The following is a 25991-nucleotide window of genomic DNA, read 5'->3' as shown; positions in this document are numbered from 1 at the left end:
AAAATATAGATGTTTATAACATAATACGTGGCACAGTGGTTTGGAGGAGAGCTGAAGGACACGACAGAGAGATATTTCAGACACTTTCTTGCTGGTGAAAAATCTTTATTTTTGCACTCTGGCAAGAGAAGATTTGAATTCATAGCTGACTCTGTAATATAAAAATTAAGCCAATGAAAACTTTTGTCCAAAATTCTTATCTGTGCTCTGTGCTATGGATAAAAAGACAATTCGAAGTGAAATTGAGACAAAAATGTGCAGTCTTCTGGGACAATTTTCTTTTGACCACCTTCCTCATAAAGAAGTGAGAAGCAGTCTTTGTATTTTCTGTCAAAATATGAACTTCATCAGGGATGTTATTTCCTTGATTTGTAAAATTAGAAGTACTGAAAGATCTGCAGTACTCGAGCCACAAACCAATGTGTTTATTTAACACAGATGAAAATCTGCCTCCAAAGATGTTTTCTTCAAGTTTAACAAGGTTTGATGTTAAAATTAGTCAAGGTTGATGTAGCTTTATGGCAGAAGATTAATAATCATTCTCTTCAGAGGAGTGTTATATTTAATTATCTCTCCACAATTCACCTTCGAGCCCACCTGGATTATTACACTGACTCAGAAGAAGCACCTGGTTTTACGCGGGGGTAGGATGCGTGCTCCGCACCGCCCAGCATTTGTGCTGATGCTGAGCTGAGGGCGCGGGCACTGCTGAATCGCGGGCTGCGCAGGGCATGAGACAGCCGAGGAGGTATCGCAAAGCTGTCAGCGAATGACCCGGTGCTTCAGGGTAGTTACACCTCACCTGGATGTCATTAGTGCCAAACAGCATTTCTGGTGGAAGACATAGGATATTTCTCTCATCTGCAGTACGTGAAGGAGTTAGATAAAGAAGCCTCTGCGGCACTACACCACAAGGGAGTTGCAGCGAGGCAGTTCTCGGCTGGGCAGCAGAACTGGCTGCTTCGTGCTGCTAATGCAATGGGATCTTACAGCTTTTCTCTGAAAGGCACAGTAAATCCGGAACAGGAGAAGCCCGAGTGGGGTAGTACAAGGCTGATGCTGCTCTTCAGGGAGAAATGTTAAGAGACCAGAAGCCTCTAGACCCCCAGCCGTCTTGGGCACTGTGGATCCCTGGAGCAAGCCTCTAGTGGAGAGGAGCCTGAAGCATCCCCGAGCTGACCTTTCACTTTGGCCTGGGGCATTAACTCACTAAGGCAGCAACCTTAACTAATGAGAAAGAATATTTCCTCTGGATATAAATGTCATTGTGCTTCCAATAATACATACACTTACACTTCATTAATCAGACTATGTTTTTGCATGTCTTTGGCCTAAAACTTAGAAATGCAGTGGTCAATGAGCAATGAGAAGTTGGTTTGGGGCCCCAAATGTGTGTTTCGTTTTGTTTTTCTACATGGTACCACAGGGAGCCCAACCTAGTGGGGACTGATGGAACGGCCCGAGTAAATGAGCAGCTCTAGTTCGTGGTTTATAACCAACACAAGAGGTGCAAGCAATTTAAGTTCTTTATTTTGATATTTCTATGCGTAGCCATCTTTTCCAATTACAGAAATTTGTAACTGAATTCTAATATTTTTCTTTAATCTCCAATATCTGTAGATTCTCTTTTCATTAGTTTCTACTTTGCCTTTCCTCATCCAACCAAACCCAGCTGCGTGGATTGCGTTCTAGCTATAAAACAGTAATAAAAAATAATTCCGTGTCTACTGTACTCTCACCAGGGTAGATGCATAATCTGTTATGTAGCACTACAGTGGCAAAGTTAGTACAGAAATTTCAATAATAAACCATGCTTCAACCCGATCTCCTTCCTGCTTTCAGTGCTCAAGGGGTTTTCTTTTTGCCTTGTTTTGTTCTAAGGCATTTTCCTACCTGGTGTCCCATCTGTGTACCACAGGACTGTTCATGCTTCTTAGCTGGGGTTGGTAGCATCCACCTTCTCTGGCTGGGGAAATGAGTCAGCAGAAATGACTGTGCATCACTGAAGACAGTCTCAGGGAAAAAACCACCCCGTCACACAAGAAAACAATGAAATATTACATCTCACAACCCTGCTTGAGCAAAAATAAACCTTTTTAATTGAGGAGATAATTGGGAGGTGCAAAGGGATGGGAGAACAGGCTTTTATTTGAAAAATGATTGTGAGAGAAAGTAACGGGGTCAGAGCAAAATAAATCTTTTCCTTTTTTTTCCGACAAAGTATTGCTTTTCATTAACTTCAGTTTTTTTCTCTAGGCAATAGGAACAGAATACAAAAACATTGCAAAAAATATTCTCCTAGGATGCTTATGGGCGTGCAGATGTTCCTAATAGATGAAGTCCTGGGTCTGCAGCACAGATGGAAAGTGATAAATGATTAAGATGTTATAGGATATAAATAACAATACTACGATGTTGTGTGTAGAGATATCAGCAGAACAAGGAATGCTTATCTTCTGGCTTGATAAGCATCTTGCTTATGGCTTATCACAAGTTGCAGCAGTTCTGGCTCCTGCCCAAATCATAAGTCGGAGTATCTCTGCCAGGGCCCCGGGGGCACCGCCAGCCCTGACTGTCCCTGCCTGGCCACCCCAGCAGCTCTCTGCCCCCGGCTGCCCCGCTGGGGCAGTGGGACGGGCCCCGGCTGCCAGGCTCTGCCCCGACAGATCCCCATGGGGAGCCCTGCGACGTCTCTGCTCCGCAAGGAGAGCAACAAGCCTGCTTCTACCACAGGTCAAGGATGGTTTTTCCTTTTCCCTGCAGTTGGAAACAGCATTTGTCAGGAAGTCTTCCAGAAAAGATTAACCCAGTGGGAAATACCCACAATATCCAGTTTTAATCCAAATGCTTAGAAATGTGGTAGTGCTGTGCACAGCTGCTGGCGGGGTCCTATGAAGAGAGAAGGGTCGGGCGAGGTTCCTGCACTCGCTGCTGCCCAGGGGTCGGTCCAGCTCTGGGCACAGGTCAGTGCGTTGTTAATGAGCGTGGTGTCAGAAGACCTGAAGACAGACATCGCTGGTAACACAAGAAAGGCTAGGTTATTTTCAGAGAACTAGCCACTTGTAAGTTGTCCACCAAAAGTGATATAAGCCAGGATGCTGAGTTTTGTTGTGCTTTGCTACCCTGGTAACTCCAGAAGAATTATCTGCAGCTGCCAGTGGTGTTTCAAAATTTTGCTCCTTGTTCTTAAGCCAAATAAACACCATCGTTTGAGAAGGGAAAAAAGGGGTAGTGTCTGCCCCAAGCAAACCCTCACAGACTTTTTGTGCCAGCTTCTTGCAACTTGAGAGCTTTCCTAGCCCAGGCAGTTGCATTTTCCAGTTCTGCCTGATTGGGCCCAGCTGAAATTGTTCAGGCTTGGGTTTGGTTTGCCCGATGAGGGTTTGGTGTGGTGTGACTTCTTGGTGCCACCTTTCCCAGGCAATACGCGCCTTCCACATCTGCTTCTGCACAGGCAACGTGGTTCGCTGAGGAGCCAAGCTGATTCTTCCCTGTTCATGCCTTGCATTTCTGAGAGATTCTGGTGAAGTTAATGTTGTTTGGAGCAGGATAACTTCAATCTGAGTGATCATTAAGATATGCGTAATGTGAAGTAACATCAAGGACAGTCTGCTCTAAAGTGGCCTTTTTTGTTTATTCTTCAAATGCAGGCACTTCCCTATCTCATAGCTCTAAAGTGCTATATGCTAAACAAATAGCTTTCTCCTGAATAGCCAACTTCCAATATACCATTACCATAATTATTGTAGGTATTATTCCCTTCTGTCTACAGAGTAAGAACTGCATCTAATCAAAATTATCCTGTAAGCTATGTAAACATGTGATACTCTTTAACAGCATCGAATGCAGATTGCCTTCAAAGAAAAGGTTTCTGAATACATTATCTACACTATAAAATTAAAAATAGCATCAAACTGAATAACAGCTTCCTCTCACCCACATTTCATATCCCCAACCAAGACAGTTAAAATGGGCAAAGAGGTAAGACAGTTTAATCTCAGCATCCTAAAAAGTACAATTTACAACTGTGAAATATTAAGAGACTCTTTTTTAACACTCCTTAGAGCTCTTCCACACTCTCATATGTACCCTGCCACCTCAAGGAGCCAATGTGAACTCTGGTCTTGCAGCATCAGGTCTTCTTTGCAGAAACAAATAGGCCAGGATGTCTCTCTCTTCAGCTGTGGGGGTCTTGAACTAGAAAGTATATACAGGGGTGAAAAGCATAGCTGTGATGCATGGAAAACATGTGTGGCGCTCCCTTCATAGAATAGTAGCAGTTTCTCTGAATGTTTACTGGGCAGACCTTTTTATTTTAATTTATTCATGAGGCTTCTACTGCATTAGAAATGAATAAACAAAATTAAAAATGAACTAGACAACCAAAGCTGAAGGCAGTCTTCTCACCACATGTCCCTGAATTCCTCTCCTTACCCTCCTCCTCAATTTCTAAAAAGAAAACTGAGGGCACAAACTTAAAAGCTGTGTTAAATGAGAGTGGAGTTAAGCATATGTCCAAATACTCTTTGGCATTAAGTTCTATACGTGTGTCATCAGTCTATTTACACGTAGCCACAAAATGAAAGCAAACGGGGAAGACTTTTTACTCAGATTTAGGCTGAACATTCAAATTTTAGGATGATTTAGAAAACAGGTTGAAAATGTATAAATGATTTGAGTGGCCCATACTACATTATCTGGTAAAGAAGAGTAAGAAGAAAGAACGATGTGCAGATTTGCTTCCTCTGTTGACAGTGGTTGGAATTTAGAGAAAAATAAAAGCCAGCTAGGACATAAGATGTTCAATTAGGCTGAGAGATCTAATAATAGATTTGGAAAAGCCAGTTTCCTGAGAATTGAACACAAGGCAAAGAAGACAAACTAAGTGCAGGTACCGTTTAGAAATCAGAAACACAATAGGAATTAAGATGTTTATATGCAGCACTAGCAAGTGTCTGTTGAATTTAAATAAAGACATGGAAATCAATAGCTGCCTATTACTGTAGTGACAGTTAGCAGCTGTCAAATCAATTGAGCTGGTTTGGGGTAATTTATTGGGGACTTATGGTTTGCAGCTAAAGAAAAAATGCAACGATGATGAAAAAGAGTCTTTTTAGAAGCTGTTGCCAAGAAAAAGGAAAACAAAAACAAAACCAAGCATATGCTATAAAAACAAGCACATACTATAGTTACCAAGAAAATGTCCTCTAGAATAAAAATAAAAGGCTATGCCATGAAATGAATATGTGCTTATACAACAGGCTTGTACAGATAGTTTGAAAACCACGAGGACACTTTGTTTTAAACTCATCATCGTGAATATGTGGATATTCTCTAAACAATACAACTAACTGCTATTTAGAAATTTTCCTGTAAGAGAGTTCTCTTAATTTAGTGAAGCAAGTGTTGATTGCCTATGCGCTTTATTTACAGTATGACGACACAGCACCTCAGCCATGTATTCTTCCTGTCCCTTCGTCCGTTCATTGCTAATCAAGTTTCAAGAATCACCTTGTGAGTTACAATTAATCTATACATGCAATTTACACACATGAGGGGATTAGTGGTTCCATGAGGACCCCACTTTCCTACCCAACCTGAGTAATCAGGCATGTATAATCAGTCTGCCTAATGATCACTCCATCCTCAACCTCTGAAAACCACCTCTCTTGAGTACCCGGTTGCACCTCCCCAGGGCAGAGACACCCCCTTCCGCGGCTGTCCCAGAGCTGCGCTGACTGGGCACCTGGTTGCCACTGCTGGTCATTTCAGCTGCCTCTCTCCCAGAGTGGGTATTTATGTAGGTCTACTTCTTCTAGTCCACTACTGACCTTCAAAAACTTGAACAAAGGTATTTTTCTTCAAGACTTTTGCAAATGTCAGTGATTTTTTTTCCCCAGTTGCAGACTGGATAGTTTTTGGTATGTTGTCGGGGGGGCTGTGGAGGAAGTAGGCACATTTTATTTCCTTAGACAGCCAAGATGAAAGTGTTCTTTAATTAAGACTATGTGTGGTTCTTCTCTTTGGGTTTTGTTCACTGCTTCTGGCCTTCCTTTTTGATCATTTTCGGTTCAACCCCATGGCTACAAATAGTAAGTAAGATTTTTTTAAAGAAACTAATGGTTTTAGGTGCATCCTTTTTCTTAATGTCCAATTCAAAGCATATGAGAGGATGTGGTGTTTCGGAACATTGTTACTCCAATGTTTATAGAAAATCAGGATCTGTTAGTGTCTTGTGTTTTGCTCAGCAAGAGCCAAAAAAGTTATGACAACATATAAGGAAGATATGCAGGAGAGCATAAAGAAGGTGCAGGGTAGGAAAAGAGATCATTTCAGTTAAAGGTCACCACAAAATCCTACTAATCTTTAAGGTATTCCATTCTCCTATTCTTTATTTGCTGTTGCAGACTTCAAAACCAGGTATTTATCTAAGCTGATAAAGTATCTTGTATACAGTGTTACATAAACGGCAATAGACTGTAAATGGGAAAAGTAACGTTCTGGGGTATTCAGCGTAAGTTCCACTTTTGATCCATTAATTTGGGCTTTTTTTTGAGCATTGGAAAGGTTCTTTGACATGTGTCAGATATTTGTTACACGTGGTTTGATTGCTAAACTGATATTTGTAAAAACTCCATTGATTCTTTAGTCGTGTAAAATATTCCCATTTTGGAAAGACTGCTAGCCTTTTCCATCTCCGACATTTGTGATTTTTAATATGACTTTTTTTCCTTCTTTTTGTTTTACAAAATATCTAAACGGGGAGTATGTGGGGAAACGAAGGATACAAGTAACGACCAGTAAATACAGAGCTGTTTTCTTCAGTGCTAACTGTAGCCATTGGGGAAACTTCAGAAATGACTAGGTACTTGCAGGTTTCCCTCTGAGCGGTGCAGAGATATGTTGTTTCACAGTACAGTCTGAGAGTAAACTTTCGGTCTTACTTGTTCCTTACTTGTTCCGAGTTACTTGTTCCTTTTGTAACTGAAATCTGCAGCGTGAGGGCTCACTGACCCACAGCTCCAGCCTGAAAGCCGAGGTGGCAGGGGGGAGCAGGAGTACCTTTCCCTCATCTACACGGCAAGGACTTCCTTCCCATGTGTAGCTGTTGCCGGTTTTCTGTGGTAGCAGGCTGGATTCCTGCAGATGACTTTACACAGAGCTGTCCTTGAAATTCTCTAGAAAATTCCGGCTAGCGGATGCTTTACCTGCCATATTTCCCACAAACAGAGTACCCAATCTTTCTCCACAGGGTACAGTGACTTCTAGTTAAATGCCTTGTCCTGTTTGTTAGTTACAATCTAATTAAGTAGACCTATCTAGTTAATCTGTATTAAATCCCATATATCCAAGATACCGACTCTCTCTTCACACTTACATAAGTCCCTGTCTGGCAAGTTCAGCCAGAGTGATTCAGACTGACATTTCCGAATTAAATTAGAAGTCTGTGTATTTTAAATGGAGAGTCTGAAGCTCAGAAATTGTGGACCTTTGACTTTGAAGTGCACTTCTCTCTTCGGCCTGAGGTAGCGTAAGCTTGTTGGTATGCAAGTCCCAGCACAGATTTATCTATTTACTCAGGTTGTTTCTTAGGGGATGATTTCAGGGAAATCAGGAGATTTCAGGGCAAGAGAGTTTTATCAAAATTAATCGAGCTGGATAGAATTGGTGTGTGTAAGAGCATGTTGTAAATACTGTGTAGCATTTTGGCCTAGAGGGCACCCTAAGTACATTTTTGCAGTTAAGAAATAAATAAATAGAGGAACGGTTTGAAACGTTATCCAGGACCGAATAATCAGGTTGTTTGGCAAAGGAGACATTCAGCTGACTTAGACTTCTCGTTCACTCGTTGGGAGCATCTCCATAGCCATCAGAGCACCAAAATGTGTCATTGGGTTTCACAAGAGCGGGTGCCCGGGAAATCTTCACGCTCTGAGACATGTGCCCTTTCTGTAATGAAGGGAGACCAGGTGCTTTTGGCTATCGCGTGTCGCTGTTTGGACAGCACGTGTTTGTGGCAAAGAAACCATTTGTGAGATGAGTTTCCCTTGAGGAGGGGCCAGGCCCTTTCTCTTCTGGAACACGCTCTTCCAGTCTCTCTCCTTAACAAACAGCACAAAATACTTCTGCTGAGAGTTTTTCAATATGGTGTTATAAAAGCCATCAGTTACTTCTTTTAAGATGTAGAAAGAATTAATCTTAGCTTATTAACAGCTCTGCTAGCCAGAGATGGAAACTGCTGAACGTCTGAATAAATCTAGTCTCTTCATCACTTCATGGAGTCTGTAATTCTTAGAGAGTGTCAAAAGTTTACAAGACATCCCTGAATACTGAATTTTGCATTGATTTGCATCTTGTACTTATTTGAAAGATATTTGAAATCATAACCAGGCAGACAGTTCCCTCCTGACTAAATCACTGAGGAGGCATTTTGGTTATTTTAAAGGGATGTGAAATCTCCTAAGCCTGTAAAATATGCTCAAGATACTGTGACTTGAGGCAGGGGGCAGGTGTTTGATGACTAGCAATGGAAGCTTTCAAAATTCTGGGGATCCTTGGGGTCAAGGGGTGCATATGCCTGTCAAAAAAAGAGCAGAATAGCCCCATATAATCACAAGTTCGTGTAGAAACTATCACTAGTTTCTAAGTATCACAGAAGTGAGGCCTAAATTTCATGGGTTAATCCTATTTAATTTTAATGGATCTACTAGTACAAGGAACAGCTGAGCAATCAGACCTTCACGAAGCGCCATATATACTGACATCGATCCATTAATGTTCATTTCCTAGCAGCTGCAGCAAGTAAGTGTAAGTAATCAACACTGTTAAAAATGCTGTTGCTTTGTTTCGTAACAGATAGGATGACTTAAAAGCTTAAATACAAGAAAGAGGGTGAAATGTTGTACAGATGTTGTAGCTGGCACATGTTTTAAATGAAAACCTATGAGAAATATTTGCTTTGCTAAGAGAAAAGGAGAAAATATATTGAATATATTAGGAAGATTAAAATCCCTGTTTCGACTGAATGAGCCTGCTAGATGATGAGATTACTCTAAATCCTTGTTCATGAGCAAACAATTCAGTATCTACTACAGAGGGATGCCTATGCATGTTTTGCATGCACACTGTTTATATATGGTAGGTGGCTTTTGTGAATCATGAAGGCAAAGGATCTGAGTGAGCAGAATAGAAAGGACTATAGACAATTTATCAAATAGCTGGTATATGTTTTAACTGACTTCAGACACAAGCTTTCTACTTGTTTCCAAGGCAGAATAAAATTGTGTAATTTTAGCAGCATTGATCCTTGCAGAACAGCTTTAAATCTCCCCAGTAATTTAGCTGCACAACTAGATAGTCAATCTGACTTTTCTGTCTTGGTGGGAAGTAGAGGAGGAAGGATCCATGTTATGAAAACCGAAAGTGGGTTCTCAGCAAACCAGGTTTGCAAGCTTCAGTCTTTGCTACTCCAAACCCCCCCCTTTCAAACCGTTTTCTACAATACACTGGCCTTTCCCATTACAGCTGACTAGAACTTTTCAGGTAGAAAATTTTCTGTTGAAAGAGGTCATTTTGATGAAATAGAAACATTTAATAGTAGTGTGCCTAATGTAGCAAAAAAAATGAAAAAAAAATATTTTGAAGAAATACTGAAACAGAACGTCCATTTTAAGCTGATGATTGATTTCATCTGAAGTAAAAATAGCGAAACGCTGTGCTATGCTGTATAAAATGTTTAAAAGGAAAACAGAACAAAACACTTTTGATGCCATCAAAATAGAATATTTCAATCAACCTCCAAGTGATTTTTAAATTGTGTTTCATGGGAGACTGAAAATTGTTCACTTTTCCTCCATTTCAGGAAGGAAAAATATTCAACATCAGGTAATTTCCTATGGAAAGCAAATATTGCTTACAAGTCAGCTCCAGCCCCTGCTCTGTTCTTGCCCTGATCCTCTGCTTGTCTGATGGCAGCTCATCTCTCCGCAAAAAATGCAGTCCTGTGCAGTGCCCCAAGGATGGTTGCCAGATGATAAAGGTACCATGTGTTAAGAAATTTGGGAAGGCGGTAGGACTGGGGGCATGGACTGTTTCTGAGGGGAGAAGCGTTAGATCTGTGGGCTGGAGCAGGATCAGGATGAGTAGGAGACAGGGGCAGAAGGCAGTGGGATGTCTCTGGCCTCTTTGGGGGGACAAGGACAGCAGAGTCACATGGTGACCCCTGCAGGGGAAACCTTTGTTTCCCCCATGACAAATGGGGAAGATTGAAGCCCCTGCAGTCCCAGTGCCCTCTTTCCCTAGACCTTGCAAAAGCCTCCTGACATCCCAGGTGTCTTCTCATGAGTCCCAGACCTCTGCCAGCTCTCACCTGCTCCCACCTGCTACTGCAGGGATGGGAGAGGCAGCAGTTGAGGCTGTGGCTGGGCATCGGGACCTGGTGACCTGCTCTCCAGCCTCAGCAAAACTCAGACCATCACAGGAGGGAGAGCAGCTCGCTCTGTCTGACAGCCATGCGTGAGCCTCAGCAGAAAGACCTGCCATCTTTGCGAGTGGCAGGTTGGAGGGGATGAAGGCTACAGGGTGTTAAATGTTGGGAGGAACCAATGGGAGCATTTCCAAATGCTTACCCTGCCAGAGCCAGCGGAGCAAACCTTTCTTTTAAGAAAACTCGTTCCCCCTTTAAGAAGTCGTTCCCCCTTCGTGTGCACATTTGGATGCCCCTCCAGGCCTGGTCCTGGCAGAGCTGCCCCAAGGTGGGTCTGTGGGGTTCTGGGGGAGCTTCATGCCCAGAGGCAGAGGACAGGCAGCCCCTCTGCCCCTGGCTCCCTCTTTGCGAAACATGACCTACAGGGAAAGTGGGCACTGGCAAACCCCCTCAGCTTCCATAACAAACATGCCTCATGGGTAAACACACAACGCAGGCAAATAACTAGCTGCCTGACAGTAAAAAAAGCACAATATTGACACAGGGAGAAGACACCCCTGAGGCAGCATTCACTGCAAACCCTTCTCTGAATGAGCAATAGTTAAATGTTTGTCCTTGCCTCTTTCTTTCAAAAGTAGGGCAAATATCTATAGAGTTCCCAGTGGGGAGGTAATCTAACTTTAACTTTCATACAGTCAAGTAAAACACCTGAGACCTGTGTTAGGGATGCAAGCAGGTCGTCTGAATTATGATTGTTCAATCTGGTATTATTTTAATCTGACATGCCTCTCACGTGCTTCATTTAGATTCATCTTGACCTGAAAACTGTAATTTCAATGCCTTTATCCTTACAGGTGATTTATCTTGTTGCAGTATCTTTTTTTTTTTTTTTAATATAAATATTTATTTTAATAGCGAAACCCTGCCCGTGAGGCAGGCCGGCACATTTCACTATCTCGGGTCTCCCGAGCGTGGTCTGAGTCCCCTTCGAGCATCAGTCTCTTGCTTTTGCTCTCGCTCTTGCTAATTGTGGCAAGAAGATAATGAATTAAGAGCGGCGGGAGGTGAGCGCAAACACCTCCCCTGCAGCCGCAGCGTGCTCCGGGTGATGCTTCCTTGCTCGCTTACAAGACAATAGCCGAAGAAATTAAGGAGGGGGAGAAAATGACTGATCCTTCTGTATGAAATAATGGATGAGCCCGGGATGACCTGTTTTTTTCCTTGCGGTGGAGCGGTGCTGAAGACAGAGGGCACCAGCGCCCAGCCCACAGCCGTCGCCCCGCCGCCAGCGCACCAGCTCGGGGCGGCCGGAGAGCCGCCAATGCCTGCTCCCAGCAGGCAGGGAGCCACTGCCTCACCCGGCCAGGTACGTCTCAGGGGCAACCCTGCAAACAGACCGCGGGGCTCAGCCGCGGGGCTGCCGGTGGGGCAGGCGGGGCAGGCAAAGGGCACTCCGGAGGCGGGCTACTTCGGGCGGCTGTGCCTGCCTGCCTGCCTGTGTGGACGCACAGCCAGGACGGCGGCTCTCCTCGGAGCGTCGCCTTCCCCGTGACCGTCTCCGGCCTCCGCGCCGCTCGGCGGGCAGCCCCGCGGCGGCCCCGGCCCCGGCACCCCTGCCCGCCGCCGGCGGGGGGACGGGGGAGCGGCGGCTAGTCCGGGGCGGTGCGTGCCGCGGCCGGTCTCCGTGCCTCGGGGTGTGCGTGTGTGTGTGCGTGTGTGCGCGTGTGTGTGCGCGTGTGCGGGCGTGTGTGTGCGTGTGTGCACGCGTGGAACCGCGGCCGCAGCGCCGGGCGGAGGGCAGAAGTTTGGGGGAAGCGCCCGGCGGTGCTCGCGGGCCGGCGAGCCGGGGGTGGCGGGGCCGGAACAGCGGGACACTGGGGCACCGGGACAGCGGGGTAACAGGGCAGCGGGACACCCGGGCAGCGGGACAGCGGGGTACCGGGGCAGAGGGCCAAGGGGCCAGCGGGGCAGGAGGCCGCGGTCCGGCCGGCGGCCCCGGGCGCTGTCCTGGGTGCTGACGCCGCCGCCGTGCAACAGGGACGCGGCCCGGCCCGGCCGCGCTCCCGACCCCCGGGCGGCGGCGGTGGCGGCGGAGGGGCCCTTTCCACCACGGCGTTTCAAGCCTCGAAGCCCGGCCGCCGGGCTCGCCGCCTTTCCCCGCCCGAAGCCTGCATGCGAGGCAGGCGTGCCGGTAAAGCACATCAGGACTTTGCCCGCGGTTGCCTTAGTAACTAATATGTATTTTCCCCCGCTTGCATATGTGTGTCCCTGGCTGAATTACAGTTTTGCCCCCTACACACGGAAAAGTTAATCTAAACTGTAAAGTGGTTCCTTCCTTCCTCCCGTCGCTGACCTTTAAATGACATTTCCCATCGCTGGTAGGGCAGATTGCTCGCTCTCTCTTTGCACCCCTCTCTGTATTGGGAAAGGAAATTCCTGAGCCGAGAAAGACGCCCTCAGGTAGTCAGAACGCGAGAAGAGAAGCACTTGTCACCCCTCTTTCAGGGCTGGGGCCGCTGGGGCCAGGCTAGGACGCTTCTCCGATGAGCTAACTACCTCGCGAAACTTTCGGAACTTCCCCGGGGGCGGAGGGGAGGGCGTGTGCCGGCTGAAGGTGCGGGGAACAGCCGCCTTGGCTGGAAAAACGGGCACGAAAAGGATCGTATAAACTTAACATATGTAAGTATGCATGATCGTATGTCAAGGCAAATAAATACACATTTTAATCTCTCTTGAAACTTCCTTTCGAGAACCTTTGCCGAAGCAAATTGACCTGGGCATTTGCGAAAGCAGTCATCTCGAACTGCGCGGGGTTGCTTTATCGAGCTCCGGTTTGACATCGATTTCCCGTTTAGCGTGTTTTACTCCCTACTTCTATGCCACCAGGTTAAAAGTCACTAGGATGACGGCTGCCTTGGCACCTCCGAGAGCGATGCTGTAAGACTTTGCTGTGATGGTATTTGGAGCGACTTGGGCGCTGGCGGGGGGAAGCGGATGCCATTTCCTACATGTCCTTAAACCATGTGCAGGCAAGAGGAGCCCATGAAATTGGTAACCTGGCTCTGGATGACATCGTGCAACAAAATGATTGGCGTGCTGCTGGTCTTTTTCCCTGCTCTGCTCCTGGAGATGGACGTGCTGCCCAGGAGCGCCGGGCGGAAGGTGCTTCTCTCCGCAGCCTCCTCGCAGCGGTCGGTGGCTCGGATGGACGGGGATGTCATCATCGGGGCCCTCTTCTCTGTCCATCACCAGCCGCCGGCTGAGAAAGTGCCCGAGAGGAAGTGCGGGGAAATCCGGGAGCAGTACGGTATCCAGAGAGTCGAAGCCATGTTTCACACGTTGGATAAAATTAACGCCGACCCGGTGCTGCTGCCTAACATCACCCTGGGCAGCGAGATCCGAGACTCCTGCTGGCACTCCTCGGTGGCCCTGGAGCAGAGCATCGAGTTCATACGGGACTCCCTCATCTCCATCAGGGACGACAGGGACGGAGGCACCCGCTGCGTTTCCGACTCGCAGCCCCAGCCCCAGACCAGAGTGAAAAAGCCCATCGCGGGGGTCATCGGCCCCGGCTCCAGCTCGGTTGCTATCCAAGTCCAAAATCTGCTCCAGCTCTTCGACATCCCCCAGATCGCCTACTCCGCCACCAGCATCGACCTGAGCGACAAAACGCTCTACAAATACTTCCTCAGGGTGGTCCCCTCCGACACGCTGCAAGCCAGGGCCATGCTCGACATCGTCAAGCGCTACAATTGGACCTACGTCTCCGCCGTCCACACGGAAGGTAGGTATGGGGCAGCCCCCAGCCTCCCCCGGGAGCCCCCGGCCGCCCCCCGACCGCCCCCGGGGCGCTGCGCCCTCCACGGGGGCTCCGCAGGGACGCGCCGGTGCTGGGTTACCGCCGGGACCCCGGGGGAGCCGGCTTCTCCCCGAGAGACCACCGGCTGCTGCGACCCGGGGAGACCGTAAGGTGAACGGGGAAACGTGTTGGGGGGGAGGGTGCGGTTTCCCCCGGCGCGGAGGAGCCCCCCGGCCCCGGGCGCCGCGGCTGCGGGGAACGGGAGGGGTTTCAGCAGCGCAGGAGAGAAATCGGGCGGTCCCGTCTCCCGTCCTCATTTACAAGCAGAGTGGTTGGTGTATTTCTAAATAAAGAGTTAACAGATGCATCTAGATGTGGAGCTGGTCGCGGCTCTGGCTGCGCCGCCGCGGAGTGGGGAGGTTGTCCGTGGGGCTGGTGAGCAGGAGTCGCTCACACGCACGGTCGCTACCGTCACGGGGAATTTGGCACTGCTGCCTGAGCAAAACGGGAGTCAGGGCTCGGCAGGGACTCCTGGATTAGCTGCTGGCTTTGCTGCCTGTCAACTCATTTTTCGGGACTGCGAACACAGAGGAAAGAAACCTGAAAATCCCTCCGCAGCCCCGGCAGCCCCTGCAAAGCCACGTCCCGTGGGAAAGAAAGGCAGGGCAAGAAAGGCAAGAAAGGCAGGTTTGTCAGCAAGTCCGGGCAAGCACGTTTTCATGCAGCTTGAGCAAAGAGTAAAAAATGCTGCTCTGTACAATCTTTTCATAGTCAACAGGTTTTATTAATTTTCAATATTAAAAGAAAAAATATCAAAAGGAAGGGTATTTTAAAAAGGAGACGCTGGTTTATAGGCGGGCTAGGTGGACCAACATAAATTACAGAAGTAGTTGCGTTTGATAGCAGACAAACTCTTCTGATATATTATTGTGACATTCCTACAGTCCGGTTATGGTCCTCAAAATGGGATTTTTAAGTACAAAATTGCAAACCTGGACACATTATCGCTATAGTTTTGCAGCTATTCTGTTTATCTGACTGTATCTCTTGTGTGAATTTGATTTACGATTCCCTCTGGTTACTGAGCTGACTCCACACCTTTTATTCTCACAGAGATGACTAAGTAAAAAGAGTTAAGAAGATACATTATGATGAATAAATAAAAGATACATTATGATGAATAAATAAAAGAATCTCCAGAAAGAGTTGCATATACAACAGTCAAAGGTGAATTGGATTAAACTGGACACCTAAAACATGAAAGTGCTGCAAGGTTGGGGGCGGGGGGGGGGGGGGAGTAAGAGCAGGAGGCAAGGACCTGACATTTGCAGTTCATTTTACGCCCTGTTCAGATGAGAAAACGAACTGTTAGCAAGAGTTGGACTTGAGCTGTTAAGATTCACTATTGCTGACAGATAAGATTAGATCTCGTGACAGGCCAGGGTGAAAAATAAACATGAAAGGGGTAAATTCTTTGTTGGTGTAAACCGCCATCTCTCCCTTCAATGCAACTCGGGGAGCTATGCTAACTCACAGTGCCTGAGGAGCTGCCTCAAGGGACCTGCTCCCTCGCTCTCTCACTCTGTAGATGTAACTCTCATTAACATTAGTGGGACTTAACTCTTTTGGAAAAGACGACAGATTATGAAGGTTATTTGCTCATTCATTTTTAAAAGGTCAGTGTAAGTAGTAATTTCACTCACTGCTTGTGAGAAATTTAAATATCTATTTTTATGAATATGTTACTGAATGATGAAAAATGCTTATTGCAAGGTATTTTTACACACTTTAAAGTGATACTTTTGAAAATAGTGGATCGGTTCTACCGGCACAAGGCAACAGTCTCCTTAAGAAATGTCACAAGGATTTTGTAGATTTTGCAGCTCAAGATTCATATTTGCTTTTTTTTATTATTATTAATCTGTATCTGCCATACCTTTGTTGCTAGATTCAAGTTACAAATTCCACTGGAAATATGTAACAAGCTTCAACTTCTGTGTTCTCTTCCAGAAGGATAAGGTATTAACCCCATCCCAATTGCTGTTGGGTGGATTCCAAAGACCTTTTTTTTTTTTGTATTTAAAGTGAAATTAGTACTCATGAAAATTGGTGTGAATTGTTACATTTCTGTTGTTTCAAATCCCATGCATTCACTGTGAGAGATCTGCTTGCTGGTGTGTTAAAGCTAGGATCATTCTTTGCAGCCAACACAAAGCCACTCTGAATAATATTCTGCGTGAACAGGAGCTGCTCCCTCCATGCTATGTTTGGAAATACGGGGATAAAGTGTAGTAAGAAACATTCCTCCTCCACACTTACTCATAGGCCTCTACACTGTCTTTATGGTGGGCTGCAAAATGTGCTGGGAGAAGTTCTAGGGTATCATGGGTTGAAGAATCACTTCAGCAGGGATTGTGAGGAATGGGCATGTTTCTAGGAAAGGCACAGGTTGACACTGTGAAGAAGCTAATCGTTTCACCTTCCGAGTACTCCAGATCCAGTCTGGTCACCTCTTGAGAGCAGAAAAGCTGCTTAGTTTCTACCCGACCCCTCGTTCTCATGGGGATGGACAGTCTTGTAGCATGGCTAGCTCTTGTAGCCACCCAACCACAAGGGGATGCAATGAGACCACTGAGCTGACTGACTACCCACATCAGCTAGCCGTGCTCCTCAGTCTACACTGGCCCAGGGTCACGGAAATAGCCCAGAGGTGATGCGCCCTTTCTCAGACATCGCACCATCCAACTCCTCTGCTTACCCTTCCGCTACTCCCATATTCTAGCTGGAGTTATCTGAATGCCCCAAACAATACCAGTCTACACAATTATACCTTTAATGAAAACCAGAAATAAATACCACACAATTCGGTGCCCATGTTTCTTAACATGAAGCCTACACATGCCGTGAAAATGAAGATAATAAAGTCACCCAATCTGTACCATGATGTCTTTAAGTAGTCCCCAATATCCTACTTTGCATTTGACTTGAAAGTTTATTCTTCATGTGTTAATAGGATAATTTGTGTTAATTAGTGGTGATGACATTTAACTATACACAATCTCTACACGCTAGTACATGAAGTTGCGTGGAGGTATGTCATACTTCTTTTGGGGTGGGATTTTTTTGCACAGTTGTTTATTAAGATGTATACACATTGCACTTGAGTAGAAACTTCTCAGTTAGTGAATAAAATCTGTTTTCAAAGGCCCACAGAGCACATAGCTCATTTTAGAGTAAAATTGACACATAAAGCTCCACATTCAAGAACAAAGAAAGGCAAGTTACTATGTTTGGTTATTTTATTATGTATCTCAGTTGAACATAGTTGCACATCATGAGAGTGCATTTTTTGCAGAGTGGGCAGTAGTCATTAAGCGATGTGAGAAATCTGTGCATCTGTCCGTGGAAGGCTGTGTGACTGTATAGTAGCTGAAAGGCATTTTCAAGGCTATTATTTTTTTAAGGATTCTTCAAAGGTAATTCAGTGTTGGAGTTCTTGGCATCTGTACATCTCAGCTCTTAGGCTTCGAAGTCATTCTTATCTGGAAATGCACATAAGGGGATGTCTAATTCCGAGCCAAGGCTTCCTATGGGAATCAAAAACACATGTGTTAAGTTGGGCACAATCCCAAGTGTGATAAGAGCAGAAGGAACTACGCTTGCTAAAGGTTACTTTCCAAGTGAGATATTCTGGTCTTCGGTGAAATAACCTCAGAGTCAGGTATGATTCTCAACTTACCAGGCAGCCACTGGTTATTTGGTAAAACTGTGAAGAATTATAGGGGTCACTTTCTTCCTTGCCTGGAGAAGAGCCCCTGGGCTGCCTCCGGGGTGAGGCAAGAAATGCTGAGCGGAGATGGTGGCACCACCTCTGCGCTGTTTTGATGCTGAAGGCACAGAAGTTAATAGGGTTGTCTCCAGAAAATGTAGAGTGGTTGTGAGGGTGCTGTAGGTTACACCAACTTCCAAAACCCACAAGACGCCTGCACGCTGGCTAGTCATCAGCACAGTCTCCACCAGATCCCTCACCTTTAGCTGTTCCTCTTATACGTGAAACAGGAGAGGTGATGGTGTAAGAAGCCTTTTTATCACCTCATCTTCCAAATATATCACTTCTGAATTAGCAAATAGAAATACTTAATGCCTGTGCCTGGCTTTTCATTTAAATTGTTGCATACATGTTAACCTTATAAAATGTATGTGAGATTTTTGATTCTGTGAAAACAAAATCTGAATGTGCAGAATAGACCCGTTTGAGTGCCGTTTGTGATTTATGGACTGTTCTTACACTTCAGTGTACAAATACCCCTTTATAAACAAAATTCCCATTCCAACAGATTAACATGCAGACTTCATAGAAACAACTTTGGAAATGGAATTATTAAGTTAATTGCACCAAATTTTAGTTAATTTTACTGAGAGCACTGAGATGTTTCTGGTCTTGATCAATTTTGTCAGATTTGTATTGCCAGGCTGTTCCTTTTGCTTGAGTATAAGGCTTAAAATGAACTATGATGAAGCAGATGGCACAACTTAAAGACTTTTGGATCAAAGTAGATGGTAGGTAGATTATGATTTTTTTTTATGATTATGATGGTAGGTAGATTATGATTTTTGATAAACTGACTGCCGCACACTCTCCATTGTAGTAATGTACGGGAAACTCATAGGCATGGTTATATATGTTGGGAAGAGGATGGAAGGGAGTGAATCTTGCACTTTATCGCAAATTTTACAGGAAATAGGTTCTTTCAGTAGAACTCACTGAAGTAGCTTTAGAGGTGCTAGAAAATAATACTTCTGTGTAAAGATAAGTGGGGCAATATCCATCAGATAGCTTAAAGGAATAATTTTCATACAATTTCTCACAAGGTGTTCCTACAGCTGTTTCTAACAATGTTATAATATTAATTCCATAGTATCACTCAATGATTGATAGTTTCTGATAAAATTATGACCAGGCAATAGAGAAAAGCAACTCCAATGCAAATGTTTGAAATTTCAGAGTTTACAAATATTTCTATAGGTACCAACAGTTACAGAAATGCTCTTAAAGGTTAATGTCATGAAATGTTGTGAATTGTGCCTGAGGTGTGTGTTCACAAATGCATATTCCAAACTATTTTTTTTTTTCCATTTAACTAGCTTCACTAACCATCTTCAGAGGCTTTGTGATAGGGAAAAAAGGAGAGAGGTATGTCCCAAGGAGGACAGAAATTAATTTGAAAACAAGTAGGGACTAGAATATTCCCTGTATTGGACACATTAATTGTATTTATTAGAAAGTGCTGGGAGAATCCTTTACATTGACTGCAGTCGACAAAATTATTGTGGGTGACAAACACCATAGAGATCAAGAGAAATTCCTTCTTGAAAATATATTGCTTTGCAGAACTCCTAAATTCACAAATAATCTAGCTTTTCAACAACACAACTGGCAGCTGCATGACTTAAATCAACTCAAAAGACTCATCTAACTTCTGTGCCTGCCTTCTCAGCAATATTGCTAGAGTTCATATTTACCAGTCAGCACCACGGGTTCATTTGTGCTTTACTTCTATTTTTTCTGCATTATGCCCGTGCTTTCAGATTTGTATGTCCCACGATCTTTGTAATCTCCTGCAGGATTCTTGTCCCAGTGAAGACTGTTTTAAAAAAGGTAAATGATCTTGGCTTTCTCAAAATGCCTCTAAAATATGCCTTTGAACATGTGGTTCATAATATGAAGGTGCTTGTGCTGAGGTTTCTCAGACAGAAAACCAAAAACTATGTGAAGTGAAATCATATCACTAGAAGTAGTGTCACCCATTGAGAAAGATGCTTCAGGGGTCTGATGCATCAGTGAGCTGGTAACTGTAGTGGGAGACCAGAAGCATTGCACCTGCCACACGCAACCCAGAAAAATACTGATCAAAGTCATGACTAACTGGTGCTCACTGACCCATGCGAAACAAAGCGGGGATTTCAGTATATTTTCTGGGTGGCAGGTGTTCACAGCATAAGCCACCGTCACAGATGGCAGTAATTAACACCTGTGCTGGCAGTCTGAGGGCCAGGAACTGACTGGACATGAACTACAGTAGCATTGCACCTAAAGAAACCATCCCTTCATCTATGGGTATCTAAGGGATGCTGAGGGATATCGCCAGAGATGGGTGGAGAGAGGTGTGCAACAAATGAATGCCATTGGTAACCAGCTCGGTTTTGCTGACTAGTTTTTCAGACTGGATCTTTTGCCAAACACTAATATTGCTATTATTATTATTACTATTAATGTATGGCTTAAAGAACAATTTCTAGGTCTGGTTTGCCTATCAATGCAGCACAAAGCTGGCTATTGAGAGAAGTGGCAGGAGTCTTGTGATCTTTGAAGCCGTTGTAGCCATTGCTGCCTGCTGGGCTGCGGCCCCAGCTCCTGTCTAGTCCAAAGGAGTGCCCACAAGGTTCATGGACCCTAGAGAAGCATAAAGTCACTGAAGGCAACTGAGTTTATGTCAGTCTTAGTTCTTTACCAGTGAAGAAACACTTACAGGATAAGGGCCATTTTTTAAAACCTGTCCCAATTAGAATACCTCACACCACACACAAATGGTGTGTAAGAAGTATGCCTAGGAATGATGTATATATAAAGGCTCTTCATAGTAATTGTTTTATGTGAAAAATAAACTGTCTTCAGCTGAGGAAAGGAAATAATAATTAAAGAAGTACTGGCCCTTCAACAGTTGGCTGAATATTAAAAGAAGCAAGAGCAGGGCATGTGCAGAGCATACCTTCGCAGCTCCAATATGTAGCAACTTTCCAAATACTAGGGCTACCAGCTGCCAATGGACCTTTCCTTTATGAATTTGTCTAATCCCTTTTTGTATCTATTTATACTTCAGTCTCCATAGTATCATAACAATGAATTCTACAACTTAATTGTATGTTGTGTGAACAAGTGTTTCCTGTTATTTACTTACAAGTATTCCTTGATGACTGCATTACCTTCATACATTCATACAAAACTTCTCATCATTTGTTAATCCTGATCATTATTCTGTACTTTTAATTCCAATATGAAATGGGGAAACAGAGCTGTATTCAGTATTCAGGGTGGGGGTACACCACGTTAAACTCACTCGTGAAGTAACAATTTCAGTATTGCTCTCAGACCTTCCCTAATAAAATTCCAGTAGTCCATTACCTTTTCAGCTACCACCATGCACTGAATGGATGTTGTCAGAAAATACTTTAAAATGACCACAAAACCTTTTTCTTAAATGGTAAAGCCTACTTCAGAGGGCATTAGACACAAGGTTTTCCTCATATGTGTTACTCTTCATTTATTAACACAAAATTTATTTCCTACACTTTGATTCCTATCTGTTAGCCAATTATTAATCCAGGACCTTCTGTCCTATCCCATATTACCTCTATTTCTGTCAGAGCCTTTAGTAAGGGCTCTCATCAAAAGCTTTTTTAAATTCCAAGTACTCTATAGTGATTGTATCATTCATATGGTTACCCGCTCCAACAAAGTAGTCTAAAAAACTTCTGAGGTATGTATTTTCTCTGCAAAAGCTATGTTGGTTCTTTCCTAATATGGCATATTCATGTACTTGTGCATTAATACTGTTTTTGTTATGGTTCCTACCAATTAGCTTTGTGCAGAAATATCTTAAGTCTTCAGAAATATCATGTCTGTTGTTCATTACATTACCCTCTATGCCTCTGTACTCTCTATAAATTCTGTTAAAAAATGAAAACTGATATGTGAAAATATAAAATTACTTTTTCCACTTTACCGCTTCCATCTGTTTTGGTACTAAGGCCAGTTAACTGGTGGTAAGGTAAAGTACCACAACAGAAAATTAGCTGGTATTGACAATTTGTTAAAGTCCATTGTATGGATTTGTTCTAAAATACATTTTCTTGACACTCTGAGACAACGGTTCAGTCTTATCCTACATAAGGAATGACCTTTGTATGAGAACCATCCTATCCGCCTTCACAGGCAGTGCAGACTTGGAGAATTAATTTAACTTTTCTGGTATGGTTTTATCTTCCCTGAGTGCTCTTTTTATATAGCTGGTTATCACTGAAGATCAGGCTAGTTTCCCATTTCTGGAATATTTGAAGAATGGTGGGTTATTAGATTCTGTGCCTTTATGTCTCAAAATTGTTTCATCTTGTTTTATTGTGGTTTTGTATTTCATTTGCCAAAGTATACACTGTTCTCTTTTGCTCATTAGGACACAACTTAGACTTTTTAAAGTATTTGGTTTTTTATTTTATTTTATTTTATTTTATTTTATTTTATTTTATTTTATTTTATTTTGTTTTGTTTTGCTTTGTTTTGTTTTATTTTAATAGCTGTAGGAAATTTACTTTTCTGCTTTATCATGCTGGCTTTTTTGATCCTTTTGGACTTCAGCTTTCAGCCTTTCATATATTTCTGAATAGCCTCCATGTAATTTGTTAGTATTTCACTCTTTTAGCTTCTCCTTTTAATTTCCTTGAAATTAGCTTTCTCATTTTTATAGAATTTATTTTGTTTTAAATTAAATGTTACTATTACTGATTTTTTTTCACATGCAGCTTTTTCTGTCCAGATATGACTAAAGTACAGTCAGAATTACAGACTATTTTTTGGATAGTTAGGTCTTAATAAGGCCTTGTATACTGCTCCAGACTAAATCAAGACTTGCTTCTTCTTTTGTGAGTTCAATGAGATGAGTAACACACATGAAAAAGAAATCAATGCACAGTATGTAAGATTTGCCTTCATTATCCATTATCTAACCTACAGTCTGGTAGTACTACATACAGAGCCAGGGTGTATTAATAGCATGTTTTGTGACACGTGGGGTGCTTTTTAATGAAAAGTACTGTGCATTACAAGCTGTCCTTTCCTCTTGTGACATGCTACTACCTAGATGGCTTGTGTCTATCAAAAACCAGTGTGACAGATATTTCATTTTACTGAAAAGTCATATTGTTTGTTATATAATGCCATGGTCCTCCGTTTGAACAATTTCCATTTGCATTCTCTCTTGAATGTTTTTAAACAAATGAAATTCTTAAAGTATATTTGAATTATATTAACAGCCAGAAATTATTTATAAGTCCCTCTGAAATTTGATAGAAATGTTGTAAGGATAGGCATTTGGCAGTTTTGGTAGAGAAAGCAGAGAAGGTCACGTCCCGCGCTGGTGCAGAGAGCAAGTGTAGCTGCAAGGCTCTTGATCCAATGCTCATTGAAGTTAGTTGGTGGTTAGAGGATATTCATGTACATAATTTTTTCCTTCCAACAAGAGGAAGGCTGAATCTAGTTCACTTCTTCCCATACAAATTCCCCAGTGAATTTAACTCTTCTTTCTCATTGCAAATTGTTTGAGGAGCAAACTTTCATTTTCTTAAATGCAGTCACAATTTGCAGTTTCAGCAACTTTCATCCTTATTCATCTGTCTGGCCAGGCTCCATTGAACATTGAATGTCTCCTCCTATGTGGAGTAGAATATAAAAGATAAATTTGTAATTAATTGTTAGGAAGCGAGAAAACCTTTAATGCTTATTTTTATAAGCCTTTCTTACCCACATGGTGCTGTAGAGAGGCTTTAGCAAATGGAAATTTGTTATGTAGACCCTCGTGCTGGGTATTGAAAGATGGTGATCCTCCTGGCAAGAATGTATTTCTCTGACTGCAAGCTCCACATGCTTGCCTGAGCAGCAAATATGTGAAATTGAATATTGACAGTGCTGTAAAGGAATGCTATATTATCAGCATTGCTAAAACTGGTCGGATGATTTGAAAGACTGGAAAGTGAAAATCCACTCCTACTGAACTCGTTGGAATGGGTTACAGCAGTGGGCCAACAGCATTCTCTTGGAGGATGCCTTTATTTGCCAGGCCATAATTCCCTGGAAGGATAAACTCATATTCAGGATCAGATTAAAAACTCTACAGCTATGTGAAGCAAAGTGCTGAGCTGGGACAGTCACGCTGCTAGAACAAAGGTATTCAAGATTTTGAGAGGGGGGAATAAGCCAGACAGCAGCCCTGGCAGCCTGGGTATCACTTAGCCACAGCACACCATGCCCTAACTTCTTCAGCTAAGCCACCTGCCTTGTCATTAGTCCTTTCGTGTTCCCTTCCCCCTCAAGGCACTACAGTTGTGGTCCTCAAGCGTCACTGCATTCCTCTGTAAATAGGCTTAGCCCTCCTCTTCTCGTGGATACCCACCCGACTCAAACCATTCTTTGTCCACTGTCGAGTTTGACCAGGGCTCCAACATCTGACAGCTCAGTCTGTGCATACTAAGTGACACAGTGCCGGTGCCAGTCACCCAGAGCCAGAATCCCTCCTCCTTCCCACACAGTGCCAACCTGCAGGTGAAGCTACAAGAATGTCAAGAATGTTTTCCAGGAGTTCCTTCTGGATTTGTCACTGACCTTAGAAAGAGATGGCCAATATTCTGTTAAACACATGCCCCTAACCATGCCTGCCATGGTGTCCTCCAGTGTTGGCATCCTGCAAAAGGGTGGGATAAGGGTGTAATAAAAGTCTAAGTCTGCAGCATGAGGACAGTAATGTGCAAAATTGATGTTATGAAGTTGAGTGAGGCAATGAATATTGATTTCAATATATTATGGAACAGCCAAAAATGGACGGTGTTGAGTTGTGCCAAAAATGCAAACGCAAAAGACAATTGAGCTATGCCAGACAGTTCTGCCTACCAAGACAACAATCCCCAGAAAAATAGTAAGATGATGATTCAGGATTCAACTGAGAAAAAATTGTAATTAAATTACAACCAATCAGTGTGACTCTATGGAAAATAGGTCTTCTCAAACAAACCTGATTTTATTCCCTGATGAAAGTGCAAACTTTGTAGCTATGGACAGCAGTATGGCTGAAATATCTTGGATTTCTGGAAGGCACTGAATTATTACAGGATATTTTTATTAAAAAAGCACTATGCAATGTCAGGAAAACAGACGTCACATAAATTAAAACTCAGCACACAGACGTCAGCAAGTAAAGAGTGACCATCAAATGAGATTATGTCTACTGCATTGCACAGAGCTTGACAAAGGGTCTAATGACTCACTGTCTTCATCAATGATATACAAAGCATAATTGCTGACAAGATATGCAGATTTGTGAAATGGCAATTAATGGGGAGAAAAGAGAAGATTTAGATCCCTTGGTAAGCTAGGCCAAGTCTAAGAAAATGCATGCTAATACAGTCAAATGTCAACCATAAATACAAGAATAAAGCACATGTGTAACTTACATAGGAGAATTTTGTTGCTGAAAGAAGTCCTAAATATACTATATGGTTATAGAAGAGCTGCATCAAAAAAACCCCAACCCAAAATACAAAAAGCTAATGTCATCCTTGAGAGAGTGGGAACTATCTCAATCTAAGGATTATTAGTATTAATTTTGCTATTCTTTGTTCAGTTCTGTTGTCAGCATTTTAAAAAGAAAATATTGAAAAGAGATAGGGATAAAACTCCAAATGATTTGAAAGCTGAAAAAAAATGCCTTATAGCAGGAATCTAAACCAGCTTAGTCTATCTGGTTTGTCAAAAAGAGATTCAGCCTGATTTATCAAAAAATGTTGCATTTCCTCCAAGAACCAGTAGGAACTACAGGGCTCTGTATCCTAATGGTTAAATGCATAACAAACGCCAATTGCTGGTAAGCCAACAAATTCCAATTAGAAAAAAGACAAACATTTTTACTTGTGACAGTGATTAACCACTGGGACAAATGACTG

At 43.4% G+C, this 25991-nt stretch overlaps 1 protein-coding gene across 2 annotated transcripts in view; it reads left to right on the top strand.

The window, feature by feature from the left end:
• Nucleotides 1-13495: 13495 nt before the first annotated feature.
• Nucleotides 13496-25991, top strand: part of GRM1 (glutamate metabotropic receptor 1) — a 182817-nt gene continuing 170321 nt past the window's right edge. The window contains exon 1 of one of the 2 annotated variants that reach the window (XM_075146214.1): nucleotides 13496-14210. In XM_075146214.1, the coding sequence (XP_075002315.1) occupies nucleotides 13511-14210 (700 nt within the window). In that variant the 5' untranslated portion in view covers nucleotides 13496-13510. The remainder of the gene's footprint in view (nucleotides 14211-25991) is intronic. The other variant, XM_075146215.1, reaches the window with a different exon arrangement.

This window comes from Calonectris borealis, chromosome 3, assembly GCF_964195595.1.
Source record: "Calonectris borealis chromosome 3, bCalBor7.hap1.2, whole genome shotgun sequence".
Classification (NCBI taxonomy): Eukaryota; Metazoa; Chordata; class Aves; order Procellariiformes; family Procellariidae; genus Calonectris; species Calonectris borealis.
The sequence above is the reverse complement of the archived record's forward strand: the minus strand, read 5'-3'. Positions and strand labels throughout refer to the sequence as shown.